This window comes from Bos javanicus, chromosome 27 (assembly GCF_032452875.1).
Source record: "Bos javanicus breed banteng chromosome 27, ARS-OSU_banteng_1.0, whole genome shotgun sequence".
Classification (NCBI taxonomy): Eukaryota; Metazoa; Chordata; class Mammalia; order Artiodactyla; family Bovidae; genus Bos; species Bos javanicus.
The window spans coordinates 23,366,158-23,382,156 of NC_083894.1; the positions used below are offsets into that span (position 1 = coordinate 23,366,158).

The 15,999-nt window shown below is 40.7% G+C and overlaps 2 protein-coding genes across 7 annotated transcripts in view; one reads left to right on the plus strand and one right to left on the minus strand.

Moving 5' to 3' along the window:
* The window catches only part of C27H8orf48 (chromosome 27 C8orf48 homolog), a 286,378-nt gene extending 274,924 nt beyond the window's left edge, over positions 1-11,454 (minus strand). For 2 of the 4 annotated variants that reach the window (XR_009734038.1, XR_009734037.1), the window contains exon 1: positions 9,350-11,022. Coding sequence is in view for 1 of the 4 variants with exons in the window: in XM_061404354.1 (XP_061260338.1) it covers positions 9,325-10,137 (813 nt within the window). In the remaining 3 variants the exon portion in view is untranslated. Of the gene's footprint in view, positions 1-3,168; positions 11,023-11,322 lie in introns of those variants that run through there. The other 2 variants (XR_009734039.1, XM_061404354.1) reach the window with 2 other exon arrangements.
* The window catches only part of DLC1 (DLC1 Rho GTPase activating protein), a 514,129-nt gene that overhangs the window by 16,154 nt on the left and 481,976 nt on the right, over positions 1-15,999 (plus strand). The gene's annotated exons all lie outside the window — the stretch shown is intronic.

Below are 15,999 nucleotides of genomic sequence, written 5' to 3' on the forward strand. Positions count from 1 at the left end.
CTGTCACCTTTTGCTCTTCCCTACTGCACCTGTCCCCTCCAGTTCAGTTCAGTTCAATTCAGTCACTCAGTCGTGTCCGACTCTTTTGAGACCCCATGGACTACAGCATGTCAGGCTTCCCTGTCCATCACAAACTCCTGGAGCTTGCTCAAACTCATGTCCATCGAGTGGGTGATGCCATCCAACCATCTCATCCTCTGTCTCCCCCTTCTCCTGCCTTCAATCTTTCTCAGCATCAGGGTCTTTTCTAATGAGTCAGCTCTTGGCATCAAGTGGCCAAAGTATTGGAGTTTCAGCTTCTGCATCAGTCCTTCCAATGAATATTCAAGACTGACTTCCTTTCGGATGGACTGGTTTGATCCCTCCAATTCAATGAGTCATCAAGTCCTGCTGATTTACTTTCTGTTTCTACAAAACATCTATTTCTTCCTCTTTTCCAGTGCTGATGCCATGTTTCAGAGCCTTGTTATCTCTTTCCTTGATGAACAAAACAGCCTTCAAATTGGTCTTCCTGCTTCAAGCTTTATCATCCCAAAACAGTTGCTCTAAACGCAGCTGTATATTATACTCTTAGGAAATTTTATGAAAATACTGCCAGATCTCCACTCAGCAACATTTAAATAAGAATATACAGAAGGAGGGCCCAGGCATGGGTATATTTTGAAAGCTTCTCAGATAATTCTAACGTGCAGCCATGGTTGAAAATTGTTACCTTGAGCATCTCTCTTTAATTAAGATTCTAGAATAGGTTCACTGAGATGAAATTCTGGGCGTTTCATTCTTTTGCTTTAGTGTTCTGTCTGTTATAGCTAGAGTATGTTTCTCTCCAAATGCACATGTTGAAGTTCTAACTCATAGTCTCTCAGAAAGTGACTTTACTTGGAGAATCTTTAAAGAGGTGATCAGGTGAGGTCATTGGAGTGAGCCCAAATACTAACGACCGGTGTCCTTCGTAGAAGGAGATTTTGGACACAGATATACATACATGGTGAACGTAGTGTGAACATGAAGGCAAAGACTGGGGTGATGTGTCTACAGGCTAAAGAGCATCAAAAATGGTCAGCAAACCACCAGAAACTAAGCGAGGGCATAGCACAGATTCTTGCTCACAGCCTTACTTCCTTTTCCCCTAAAGAATCAACATATGGCTAAATATGTAATTACTTTATCAGTGTGGCCAATACTGTGAAATGAAAATATTAAATATCACATTTATGATGTTGTCTTGAAGAGTGGTTGCAGAATTTTTTTTTCCTCAACACTTACTTCATTGTGAGAGAAAATCTCTCTGGAGTGTGCATTGCCACATCCTGACTTTTGGAAAATCTGTTGACCTAGAGCTCTGTGTGATTACTCCCATGGGTTATAGAAATAGTCTCTTGTATGATAGATGAAGTTATTCTCCAGAGAGAGTGGATAGGGTGTTATTTTCCGAAACTTTCTCTCCCAGGGACCCTGTGAGACTAGAATTTTTTTTCCATCTGCTCTACCTCCTTCATACAAAGACATACACACAAGTTTTTATTTTATTTTTTAATGCATTAAAAATGTTTTCTAGGTGACTTTGATGTGGATACTTTAAGTTGCATGAAATACAATAAAACTCTTTTTAGGTAGGAAGATAAAACTGAAAAAAAAAAAAAAGAGAGAGAGAAGATGAGGAAGAATAAAGTGAGAGTGTTAATCACTCAGTCATGTCCAACTCTTTGCAACCCCATGGACTGTAACCTGCCAGGCTCCTCTGTCCTTGGAATTCTCCAGGCAAGGATACTGGAGTGGGTTGCCATTCCCTTCTCCAAGGGATCTTCCTAACCCAGGCAGACTCTTTACCATCTGAGCCACATGGGAGAGGAGGGGAGCTCAGAAATGGGGGTGGTTGGGGTGGGAGGGTATTCCTGCATTTAGTACAAAGCCCTACAACCCTGGTGAAATTTCTGAAAGTATTTGGTAACCTGAGGACCCTGGCATCTCTGTCAAGAAGCAGCAGTTGACCTTCTCTGCACTCACAATGTTAAACAAGCCCAGTATCTTTTAGGCCTTTGGGGGATCTGGAGGCAACATATTCTTCATTTACAAGTTTTATTAAGCTTTTTTACGCTGTTATTCACAATTTGTCCCATCTTGAATTGGCGCTCCCCTCCAACAAAGGACTCTGGAATTTCTGAGAGGCAGTCCAGCAGGCTCTCCCCTTAGTTCCCATTCCCTGCCCCCAGAGAACCATTCACTGCAGAAGCTGGAGCAAAGGCCTCTCATAGCTCCTGAAACCTCTGCACCACCCGTGATGACTGTAAGTTGCTTGTGGATTTCTGGTTTGAGAAACTGCCCTCCTGAGCCTCATACTATATACCACTAGAGTGGTTACTGGAGACTGCCTATTGGTCCCCTAGAAATACATATCCACTCTCGCAGTCCCCGAGCCTCTGCAGCTCCATTACTTTCTGTGGGGCAGCCTTCTATGAACTCAGCCTAGCCACTGAGACCTCCTTGCTAAGCAGAAGTGTTAGCTGCAGCCTGGACCTAAGTTGGGGTCCTCTGGAGTACCCCACCTGTAGGAAAAAGGGTGGCCTCCTCTGACCTCAGACCCTTGCCAGTTGAGAGTTAACTTTTCTCTGTGCCCTTGGCATTTGACTCCTTGGAGTCAAATGAGTGAAAGGAGTAGGAGTTTGTACACTTTATGGACAAAACAGCATGTTATAGAGCTTTCCGGAGAGCTGCTACTTTGAATTCCCTAATCCAGACATCCTTGACAAAGGATGGGCTTCAAGGATCAGCAAAATTAGCTGGATTTCATGTAGTCAACAGCTTTACTCTGCCCAACAACTGCCTGCATCCGTGTTTGCTTATAGACTCTCAGGCCATTGCAGTGTTCTAGCCACCTAGTTCCACCAGTGTTAACCACAGCAATTATTTATCCAAGTTTTCCCTCCTTGGGGAAAATAACTATGGGAGTCTCCTGCCTCACAGATACCCAAAATATAAATCAAGGTGACATATTAAAGCCACAATACAGGCCTCACTTTATCCACATTGAGATGCCAGATGTTAAGGGTGACCATTTCAGTTCTAAAAATACACAATGTTGAGCTCTTGAACAAGGTATTCAATGGAACTTTCCCCACCCCTGTCTGTCTCAGGCTACAAGCCTCATAGAGTTCTCTTACTCAAGCATACTCAAGAAAGATAAATTTTAATTAAATGAAATATGACATCTTTTATCAACAGTCAAACATTAAGGATGACTGGTAATAAAGAGTCTGATTCCATTTTTGATGTTTGACAGTCAAAAACGTGCACGCCCACCTTTCATTCCCACTCCACCTTCGCACTAGCTGATAAAATCCCAGGGGCTCCCTTTGGTACTGGCAGGAAGTTCAGACCATGTAAGCCCAGTCCACAGGTGTGAATCCTCACCTGAGCCCCACTCCCTGATCACAGTAAAATCCAAATCAGTATCTTTCCTCTCTCTCCAGTCATTTTTAGATCAGCTTGGGAGTTTGCCCTGTGTCCCTCAGAAGCAACTTTCAATATGTGAGCGATAGACCTTTTCAGACCTTCTCAGACTTCACGTGGGGTCATCAGTCTTGACATTCAAAGCAAATTTAGGATGGAATGACCATAACATACTTTCTCCTAAACCCCAATTAATACCTCAACAGTGGGCTCATCAAGACTAGGCTCTGGGATTATTGGAGCCACTCTGATAGAATTTTGTAATATCCATTGTAATTTGAGTTTACAGAAAATTGGAGAATTTGAAATTCTCTATTGCAGAGGGCATTGTCAACTGAGAATTCAGTTGTCTTTTCCTTTTCTGTCTCAGATTAACTATTTGTGTATGTACTTTTCATCTGTCAATTCCAAAAAAAAATTGAAGGAGAACCCACACCCATGTAGAACCACAATTCTTATTTTCTTTGCAGCCTGTTTAACTATGTTGCTGCAGAAACAACTATGTTACTATATTAGGCTTCATCATGAAATAAACTAACATGTTTAAAACTGGAGGTATTCTGAGCTGGGTGTCCCAAACATTCCTAAACAGTTCTGAGACTGGAATTTGAATGACTCAGAGGTTCAGGACTGAACTTTCTTTTCTCTCAATCTGGCACATCACTTACTTCTGTTCTAAGGATTTTGTTTTTCTAATACTCGTTAAATGCATAGATTTGTTTCTCAGTGCAGAATTTGTTTTCATTAAAAATCTAGATAAAAAACATAAACTACATGGATGCATATTTATAGATTGTCTATATTACAGTTACATATGCTGCATTTATTTAATCCTGTACCAAGTTGCCAGATACATTTTTAGTGCATTGGGGAAATATGTGGTTTCTTAGCATCTGATCTGATAGATTTTCCTTTCCAGACTTACTGGAATCTCTTGGGTGCCGCTATAAAGGGTTTGGAGAAAGGATATTCATTCCTTTTGAATTTGTTCAGAAGAATTAAAAACTATTTTTCGAGTTTGAGCATCAAGAATTTCTACCTCATTTCAAAACTGCAAAAAGTCATGAATTATCTTTGAAGTTAACAAGTCACATAAATGTTTTTCTATCTGAAAACATGAATTCCAGAGAGATATTTTTATATTCTTCTAAATGAATACTGTATTAATTTGCTGCATATGGAAAGATATCAAAAAGTGTTCCACTAATTTGCCACTGAGAGAAAGTATGAATGTACATGATAAAAAGGAATCCAAGCCATGGAGAGAAAGAGAACAATTATAGAAAATAGCCACACAAAGGCAAAACACTAGCAGATTATTTTCTTGTTCTGATGCAAAAGACATATTAAATCTCATTATTTGGATGCACTTATTTTTCCATCATTGAAACTTTTCTTGAGCACCATCCTGTGTCAGGCATTGTGTTAAGTCCCATGGAAAGTGTATAAGATGGAACCTCCACCCTCCAGTTGTTCAAATCAAGGAAGAAAGAAAAGATTATGAAGACACAAGTGTTATAAATTTATATTAGTGCTTTAGCATACAGACTACAACATCTAATTCTGATTAGTCAGTGTTTCAAGGTTATGGGCTGAGTGCAAAGAAGGTGAGGCATGACAATGGGTTAAGGAGTACATCAAACTACATGATCATCTCAACTGATGAAATACCCCTTTATGATACAAAAACATTCAACAAACTAAGAATAGAAAGGCACTTACTCCAAATGAAAAAGGCCATTTATGAAAAACCCACAAACATACTCAATGGTTAAAAACTGAAAGCTCTTCCCCTAAGATCGGAAATAAGACAAGAGTATTCACTTCACTACTTCTATTCATTACAGTACTGGAAATTAGAGCCAGGGCAATTAGGCAAGAAAAAAAAAGTGTCCAAATCAAAAGAAAGAAGTAAAATTATCTCTGTTTACAAATGACAAAATCTTCTAGCTCTAAAATCCTAAAGAGTCCATTTTCTTAAAAACTGTCAGTGCAAATCAATAAATTCAGCAGTTTCAAGATATGAAATCAACAGGCAAAAATCTGTTGTATTTCTACACACTAGCAATGAACATCCAAAAAGAAAATGAATTGAAAAAAAAATCCATTTACTATAGCAAACAATGGAGTAAAATACTTAGGAATAAAGGAAGCACACAACTTGTATGCACAAAACATGAAACACTTGTTTCAAAATTAAAGACCTAAACAAAATTTAAAATCTCTTGTGCATGGATTGGAAGGCCTAATTGACTGAAGGGATGAATTATTATGACCCTTAATGGGAAAATAATTCAGAATTTTTTATACTAATATGGCAAAGATAAAGCATGACATAGTGTGGATTTCAAATAAAAAGTTACTATGATTTCTTTTCCCATTTTATCTAGGAATGACTAATAGAAATACAATAAATTTTATAGAAAAAAAGGAGCATGTTTATACATAAATGAAGGTCTAAAGGCAAAGACTGCTGCTGCTGCTGCTAAGTCACTTCAGTCGTATCCGACTCTGTGCGACCCCACAGACGACAGCCCACCAGGCTCCCCCGTCCCTGGGATTCTCCAGGCAAGAACACTGGAGTGGGTTGCCATTTCCTTCTCCAATGCATGAGAGTGAAAAGTGAAAGTGAAGTTGCTCAGTGGTGTCGGACTCCTAGCGACCCCATGGCCTGCAGCCCACCAGGCCCCTCCGTCCATGGGATTTTCCAGGCAAGAGTACTGGAGTGGGGTGCCATTGCCTTCTCCAAGGCAAAGACTAGTACTAAAGAGTTGAAATATGATACAAAAGCTATTTTTTGCTGATTTTTACAAGTTTTTGATTATTATAGGTTTTTGATTATTATAGGTTAGGTGTAAAGACATGTACAAAAATTATCTCCTCCGTTCTCCTTCCACAGCTAAACTTCATGGAGTCTACATACCACTTCCTTTGAAAATAAGATTAGTAACAGTTTGTAAGTCATCTAGAAAACTGGTGACATTTACTCAGAATGTAAGAAATTACTCAGAATTTCAGAAATAAGCAGCATTCATAACATAATTGGACTGTTGTTAATCATGATTTGGACAACAAAATGCAAGGGGGCACTAGATCAGCCCTTTATGCTTTCTGATATTTTTAACTGTACTAAAAATAAAGGAGCTTTTCAAGTTAAAAAAAAAAAAAAGTCTATACCCATATTCCTCATGTCCTTAGCTTACATTTATTCCTCAATCTGCTTTGTCAGTCTGCCCAGATTCTAAGAGTGAAGTGACTGCTGTTAAGGCCAAGAGGCCAATATGTGACTAAACCATCTCCTGTGAACTCTGTTGGGTTGGCATGTTTTGACAGCCCATCCTTCTTGAAATCTTCTCTTTCTCTGCTCTCTGATACTACACTTTCCTGTTTTCCTTTATTCTTCTAGGATGACTCCTCCTCAGTCTCCTTTGCTGGCTTATTCTCCTCTGTTGTTGCTGTTGTTCAGTTGCTAAGTTGTGTCCAACTCTTTTGGAACCCCACGGACTATTCCCTGCCAGGTTCCTGCATCCATGGGATTTCCCAGGCAAGAACACTGGAGTGGGCTGGCATTTCCTTCTCCAGGGGATCTTCTCGACCTAAGAATCAAACCTGCATCTCCTGCATTGGCAAATGGGTTCTTTACCACTGAGCCATCAGGGAAACCTTATTCTCCTCTGCTGCTGCAGCTGCTGCTAAGTCGCTTCAGTCATGTTCAACTCTGTGCGACCCCAAGACAGCAGCCCACCAGGCCCCGCGGTCCCTGGGATTCTCCAGGCAAGAACACTGGAGTGGGTTGCCATTTCCTCCTCCAATGCATGAAAGTGAAAAGTGAAAGTGAAGTCGCTCAGTCGTGTCCGACTCAGTGACCCCATGGACTGCAGCCCACCAGGCTCCTCCATCCATGGGATTTTCCAGACAAGAGTACTGGAGTGGGGTGCCATTGCCTTCTCCTATTCTCCTCTACCCAGCCACTAATTGGTGAATTTCTCAAGAACTGGTCATAGCCTTTCTTCTCTTCTCATTCTATTTTCTTCAAGAAGAGCTCACCACATCTATAACTTCAATTTCTAACTACAGTATCTTCCAGTGATCCCCTCCCCCTCAACCCTTTACTTCAAATCTCTAGGTTAGACCTTGTCTTCAAATCACAAGCACACATAACCAAATGTTTGTCAACCTCTCAATGTGAATGTCCCAAATATTTCTCAAACTAATCATGTACACATAATTGCCTTCTTAATCAAATACCATCCTCTTTCATTGTTCCTATCTCAATGAAATTATCATATCATACAAATGTACAAGTCAGAAACTTAGTCAATTCTTAACATTTACCTTTTATTAAACCCCTATATTCATTTCTTCACCAAAGAATGCCTTCTAAATCCCTGTTAGATTTCTGTTTTTCTTTCTACCTGTACAGTCAAAATCCTAATCCAAAATGCCAGTATCTCTCTCTTGGATTGTTATAAAAACTTTGTAACTCTTTCAACTAAAATGTTGCCTTCTATAATATGAAAAATCACTGGGTGGAAAGTTTTAGTCCTTAAATCTGTGAGAGAAGAATAGTAAACTCTTGTTTCCAAAGTGACTGTAGAAATGTTATAGAATGCAGGTCCATGTGCCCACACACAGTTAGGCCAAAGGATATTAAAACATTAAGAGTTTGGAGCATAGAATGGTTTACTGTGAGGCCATGCTTTAAGAACCCCATAATGCCCCAAAAGCTTTCAACAAATCCCCTTAATAGGAAAGGTGAGGGAGGGTGTGTTAGTTGTTACAAATTTGTTAGTGGCAGATCCTTTGTTCCTGAGGTCTGGTCCATGGCCCAAGGTGTTCCTCATAAACCTTCACCAAAATAAATGTTATTCTCAGTTCAGACAAGAAAAGGCAAGATCCCAAAGCTCAACTTTCACCCTCTAAGGTCCAAGCTTGGCTAATAGGAGGGTGATCCTTGCACAGGCCAATAATTGCCTGAAGCGCTTGTCATGCACCCAGTTCGGGTCCTCCCGCCAGGGCCCAGGCCTAGCTGAGGAGGCAGATCTTAGCTGACAGGCACCCTCATGGCTAAGTCCCCAGTCCCTGCCCAGATGGGAACCCAGAACCCAACTGACTCTCAGTCTTATTTAAATCGGAGAGAATCATTTGTTTAGGATCGATAGGAGTATGTGCTGTAGCAAATACCAATCATGTGAATTCCTAGCTCAAACAATTGCCTTTCTTTGAAAAGAGACCCAACCACAGTGGTGGACCTGAAGTAGATGCTCCATGTCTGTGCAAATTATCCCTGACCTCTGGCCACTTCCTCAGGATAGACAATCGATCTAAGCTGGACCAGTTTCTGAAACTTGAACAGAGAGACTGAAGCTGGTTGAAGCTGTTACCTGAGTGGCAGATTCCCCATTTACTCCAGTTGCTGAGGCCTCCTTGAACTGCCAGGCATGGAGACCACAGGTCCTGGAGGTGAGGATGGGAGAGGTTCGCTGCTCCTTTAAGGCCTGGGCCTGGCCAGTTAGGAGGCCATGCCAGGTTTCTGGGGCTCTTCAGGACAGCCCTCAGCCTGTCCCCAGGCACGGCCCCATGACTGCTTCGCACCCCACGTTCTGCCACGATGGCCACACAGGCAGAGTGGGACCTTATAACTGCTGTCCTCAAGGTCTCCCAATAACCGTGGCCACGCTAAGGACTGGGTGCTATAGGCTGCGTGCCCACTCCACCCCTATTACAGAGATGATAATTATTCAAATACACAACAGAAACATTAACCCACATGACACATTATCATTAATAAACACCACCCCCTGTTTGGTTAAGAATAAGAGGTTTGCGAATAAGCGGACAAAAAGGTGAATGACAAGCACTACTTCCATTCTGCTACATTTTCTGCTTTATATCTGACCTTTCAAAAACCAGAGTCTCCAATTTTACTTTTCTCTCATTCAGTCTTTCCCAGATTCTTCTGGGGTCATCTGAAAGCCTGGGAAGGCTCTGGTGTGCTTCTCTGACAAGGGTAAGGAAGTCTTGCGTATGAAGATGTTCATCTATTTTCTCTTGGAGTAGAAGTGACTCCAGTAAAGTCTTCTTCTGTTTCAGGAAGGCAGATTGGGCCAGTTCTGCCCTTTTTCTGATACAGTCGGGACACCGAGAAGAAATGTGTTGCTTAGCTGTTCCCACCTGTTTGGGTGTTGTCCTCATGTTTTTAAAATAGATTCTATTCAAAAGCTCGTCAGGGACAGTACACTTTAAGGCATCTACCTCTGGAGCTTCTGCCTCGGGTCCAAGCTGCAGCTTTTTATGTCTGCTGCTCTTTTTCCCCTTGGAGTTCGCTCTATGGTGGATCAGGTTTACCTTAACGGTGCAGAAAGACTGCAGGGCATTCAGTTCTTCAGGGGATGCCTGAGTGATTTCTGTTTGATGGTTAGTGTCCGGTCGGTACTGTTCAGAGTTCGTTTCCTTGCCCTTGAGGTTGTGGATCCATTTTCTGCTCAATTTCTTTACATTAGCTTTGAAGTCCGAAAGCTCAGATTGGTTGTCTCCATATTCCGAGCGGGAAGGCAGCGATCCACTCTCAGACTTGCTCCCAGAGGCATAAGACCAGGGCTGCAGTCCTCCAGAGGAACTGAATGAACCGGAACTCTTTACCTCATCAGTCAAGGACTCCAAGGTCTCCTTAGAAAGGTCTGCCATAGTCCCGGTGTCCGCTGGGGCCAATTCTCCCGGTTTCTCTGAATCCTCCAGCTTCTAGGCGGATGGCCATCACACTGCATCAGGCTCTGAGCCTCATCTGCTTTGCCGTGGTCAAGATTGCCTCAGGAACTGGTCAGTCCCGAGCCCCTCGGGGATGAGTTTTAGGTGCCGGCAGTTCCTCAAGGGAAGCCCTTCCGGGCGACTCGGTCCCGCTGCCTTGGCAACCAGGGGCGGTCATGCGCAGAGGGTCGCTGGGGCGCCGCGCTCCTTCCTTTCCCCCACGGTCCTCGGAGCCGACTCCGCCCGCACGGTTCGTGTAGTTTTTCGGAGCCTCCCTCTCTTCTGGCTCTCCAGAGTCTCCGCCTCCTCGGTGCTATTTTAGTGCAAAATCCAATAACGATCGAGAAAAGGTTGCAAACTCTTCTTCCCCAGGGGTCAAAAAAGTAAACACGCCTCTTTCCCAACAGGAATAGATGGCCTCTGACTAATCCGATAATGCACACGCGGGCTAAATGCATCCAAAAAAAGAGAAAAGCCCCAAACAAACAAAAACATACCTCCTCCTGCTGGCCAGAAAAACACAAGCAAAAACGTATCTGCCTATCAGATAGCTAAGAACTCATCTAATCGCAGAGCACATCTTTGAAAATCTAAATACTGAAACCACCCTGTGAGATTCCTGCGTGGCAGGGCACCGACTCTACCGCTTGCTCCGGCCTCGTCTTGCACAGCTTTTTGTGCTCCGGCATTTTTGGACGACTTTGCAGTTTTCCCAGATCTCAGTTTCTCAGGCCTTTGTTCCGGCAGTGCTCCTCTGAATGGCACTTCAACTGCTGCTCTTCCCTCTTCGTTAAATACTGCTCCTCTTTCAAGTCCACCCCCCCCCCCCAACACCTTTTTTTTTTTTTTTTTTCTGGGAGAGCTTCATATCCACCACTGACTCCAACAGTTTACTGCACAGCCTTTCTTTCCGGGTTTGCAACTCTGTATTTTATACACATTTGATAATACCTCCCACACCGCCGCCTCCAGATTAAAAACCCCATGAAAGCAGAAATCCTGTGTCTTGTGCTGCAGTCTCCACGGGTACCTGATACATAGAAAGTGCTCAATAAATCGTTACTGAGTAAATGTGTTGAATGACTATGCAAACAGAAATAAATGCTACCTCACACAGGTACGCACCTCAATCTTGATGCATAAGTACTACAAGGTCGAGGAACTACAGTCTTTTTCAAATGAGATCATTCCAAATGAGATAATTTCCCTCTCCCAGTTCTCTCCGGGGCGGGGTGGAGGGAGGGTGGAGGAGTAGGGGGATGGGGGCGGTTATTCAAGTCTGGCCAGATATATTTAAGGTTATTACAAAAGTGCTCACTTTGGCAGTGAGGCAAAACTCTGCAATGTTCGACAAGCATCTCTCAAATATGAGCCAGTTCATATTGAAGATGAAGAGATCTCAGCTTCATTCATTCCACCCAAATCATATTTTATCATATAATATTAATCTTTAAAAAGAGGTAATATATAATTTGTGGTTAAAGCCAAGTAATCTCCAGTTCAAGGACTCAAGATTTTCATTTTTAATTTTTGTTTCAAAAGTCTCCCTCATTCCCTGAAATATTTACACATTCATGTGAAAAGTGGGAAAGTGTTAGTCGCTCAGTCTGTCTGACTCTTTGCCCCACCGTGGACTGTAGCCCACTAGGCTCCTCTGTCCATGGGTTTCTCCAGGCAAGAATACTGGAGTGGGTTGCCATGCAGTCCTCCAGGGGATCTTCCCCACCCAGGGATTGAACCCAGGACTCTCTCTTTCTTTGCATATGAGCATGGTCAGTGATACACATGTGAAAACAAAATCTCAGAACAGTCCATGAGCAGTACTGGCAAGAAATATATATAATCTGACTTCTTAACAGAATTGTGAACAAGTGTGTTGCCTTTAATCTTTTTCCTTAGATATCTCAAGTGAGAGCAAAAAATAAAAAGTAAAAAAAAATTTTTTTTTAAGAACAGGAATATATAAAGAAGAAAAGGGAAGGAGAGACAGTTGCAACTTCCCATCTTATCTAAAATCTTTTTACTATCCCAATGGGTACAAGTCACTCCTACTCACTCTACTGAAAGCAGATTTTATCAAGCTTTTCAGGGGGAAAAAAAAAACAAAGTATGTCATTAAAAATTTTTGTTGTTGTTTTTATCAGGAAAAGAAACATCGAGGAATTAACAGGAAACATTTGTAGCTGTCCCAGAAAATTCATAGAAACATTTCAGTGTTTCAGTAACTGTTATATAATTGCTTCTTTATTTATCAACTATCTGTGAAGTTCAGAATCGTTTTTGCAAAAACTGAAATTAACTAAAACTAAAAACAACAAAAAAATTGGCTATCAGTATTCAAATATGCCAAGAACATGCTACATTTTAACTTTGTTTTAATGTCATCTTCTTTACACGTTCTCACTCACTTTGATAGCTATGAAAAACTATTAACCTGATAATTAAAGATGTCCTGATAGTCTCATTTTGGCAAATCTTCAGTCAATGTTAATACCACTTCTAACAGAGCTGTTTCTTCTTTCACACTCCTTCCTTCTTTCACTCTCTTCCTTCACTCTCTTCCTTCCCAAGACAGTGCTTGCAGAGGGAAAATCCTCATTATCTTTGGGACATCTGGTGTAGGGGCCCTAACTTTGTGCCAGTCTCTTTGTTGGTCTCCACCACAAACTGCAGGTGATACTTGGATGTGCGCTGTTTCCCACCAAGGCACAGTTATTCCGGTCCCTTCCAGTACCCTGACAAAATCCTAGGCTACTGGACCTTGCCAAACCCTCTCTGGGCTCTCTTGCCTGCATCTTGACACCCACAGGTAACTTCATTTCTTTCAAAAGCTTCTGACAAGTGGTGGAGAAAAGGGAGAATGTTTTCCGGGAGACACAGCATAGCCTAAAGCTTTGCAACCTCCTCATCACTCAGACAACTTCCGGTGGCAAGTCCTCCTCCAGAAATCTCAGGCATCGTACCATCTCTTAGGGGCTAATTGTAACACTGGGTCCTTTAGAAACAGCAGTGTGACTGAAAGTTGCCTGAGGTGGAGGTGGAAAGCCCTAAGAGGGAAAGAGACCAATCAGGCGCTCCGGGCCGACTTATGTCGCAGCACTATTTTTATTGGCCCGCTGTCACCGTCTCTTCCCTCGAAGTCCTTAAGGAGAACAAAAGCTCTCCTTCCAGCTTTTCCTGAACAATCAAATATGCTTTGCAGCTACGGGACTTAACCCCAGAGACAGGAGGTCAAAACATATTAGTCTTCCTGTCAGATTCTTTCTCTCTCTCATTTCTCTTTCCTCGGAGGCAGAAGGGCAAGCTTTCAGCCTCTTCCTGTCAGGCAAGCACTTCTCCTCCAAGGAATCACAGTGGCCTCCTCTCCAGGATGGCATTCTGTACCCTTTCCAGGAGCCACTGGGGTGGACCCAGGGTACCAAGAGGGAATCTAGTTTATGAATAAGAGAAATTAAGTGGACAGATTCTTTACAAACAGTCTACCCTCTACATAAACTTCATAACACTGTGCCTGGTTCTGTGATCAAGCAAAATGAAAAATTACTTCCTCTCCTAAGGGGTTAGGTTGAAGGTATCAGAAATCTCATTGTGAGAAACCATTTTTGAGGAGACAGGAATCTTACATCATTCGTGATAAAAAATGATTTCAATTTACAGTGCAGTGGCTGTTCTTCATATTTGAAAAATGTTTTACCAGACAAATATCTCAATCTTTACATTATTTTTTCTATGTCTTCAGTGTTACTATTTTTCTGAAATTGATGAATTGCTTGATGAAGAACTCTCTTTTACTTTAATAGCTATTCTATTTTGCAAAGATAACATATGTTGATTGTCAGTAGTTTAAAAGATAAAGATAAACTACTAATATCCCCAGTGGTAAAGAATTTGCCTGCCAATGAAGGAGACACAGGAGATGCGGGTTCGAGCCCTGGGTTGGGAAGATCCCCAGGGGGAGGAAATGGCAACCCACTCCAGTACTGCTGCCTGAGAAATCCCATGGACAAAGGAGCCTGGCAGACTACAGTCCTTAGGGTTGCAGAGTTGGACACAACTTTGTGACTAAACAATGAATTTAAGTAAATGTTGCCTGAATTCTGATTTCCCTAAAATAGTCACTAAAAACACTTGCATAATACCTTAATATTTTTCCTTGAAGAATTTTTTCTTAATAAAATCTAAATTATATTGGATTATGGTTTTATGAATTCTTCCTTAGCAATAATATGAACACTTTTCCATTCAATTTATATAAATTCTTTTTCAACATAATTTTAAAGGTGATATTGCATTATTTGATTTATTTAACTAATACAATTATTTAAACACAAGGCATTTCCAGGTTTTTGCCACTAAAAACTTCTGGAATAAGTATTTCTCTAGCTAAATCTTTATACACATTCATAACTATATATTTAGGATAAATTCTAGAAATTGTAATTGAGAGGTCAAAATGTATGTATAATGTTAAGGCTTTTGAGATATCTAACTCCCTTCCTTCTGCAGTATTTAAAAATCCAAAATATAATATTATTTTGTCTGTAATACCTGAGTTTATATCTCTAGTAGGTAAGACCTTTTTAAAAACATAACCACATTATTCTGATTGTCACATCTAAAACACAACATTATAATAATTCCTTAATATCACCTAATAATTATTCTGTATTTACATTTTTCTGGTTGTTTCAAAAATCTGTTTTGGGAATTGCAGTTTGGAATCAAAATCCAAACAAGGTCCATTCACTGCATTTGGCTAATCTGGTTCTCATGTCTCATACTCCACATCACTTACCATGTAAAACAGTTTAAAAAACTGAAAAGAAAAAATAGAGCAGGCAGAACTTTTTTCTATTTACTGTAATGTTTCCTATATCGTTATTTTAACGTTTTTGATGTATCCTTCCAAGTTTATTTTTTAAAATCAATATATACTTGAATCCCCATTCTTATGAAAAAAATATATTCAGCATATTCTACACATTGGTTCACATCTTTTTTGGGTTTTTTTTTTTCCTCTTAAAAATATATTCTGGATATTACTTTACATCAAACTATAGATACTTTCATCATTTCTCTCTATGGCTGCATGGTATTCCATTGTGGGAATATTTTTCCCATAGTTATTCCACATGTTGATGGACTTTCTGTGATTATAAAAAATTCAATTTTTCTGTGCATTTTTGGAGATGTAACTCAAGCAAGACTTCTAGCAGTCAGATTATTGGATCTAAGAATCAATGTACATATAGTTTTTTCGAGTATTTCCAAATTTCCCACTATATGGAGTGTGCATTTTGCATTCTTGCCAGTAAACGTGTGAGAGTGGCTATTCTCAAGAGCCTAGCCAACAGGAGTTGCACTTAAATTTAAATTTGTGATTCTAAGGGAAGAGAAATGGTATTGCAGTGTAATTTTACATTGAATTCCTCTTATTTTAAGTGAGATTAAACACCTTCCATGTATACAAGAGACATCTACATTTCTTCTTATGTGTACTGTTTATTCATTTATTTGACCCATTTTCCATAACATTTTTGTTTTATTCTTCTCAATTCTTGAAACCCACTTAAAAATCAAAATATTATTATTCATTTTTCTGTGACATAAGCTGTAAATGATTTCCCCAGTTTGTCTTTTTACTTACTTATGCTGTTTTCCATGCAAAACATTTTTATTTCACAGAACAAATTTATCAATCATTTTCCTTATTGTTCTTGGATTCTTAGCCGCATTTAGAAAAATCTCCTATGCCCGTGTTATAAAGACATTTACTCATATTTCCTTGTAGTACTTGTGATT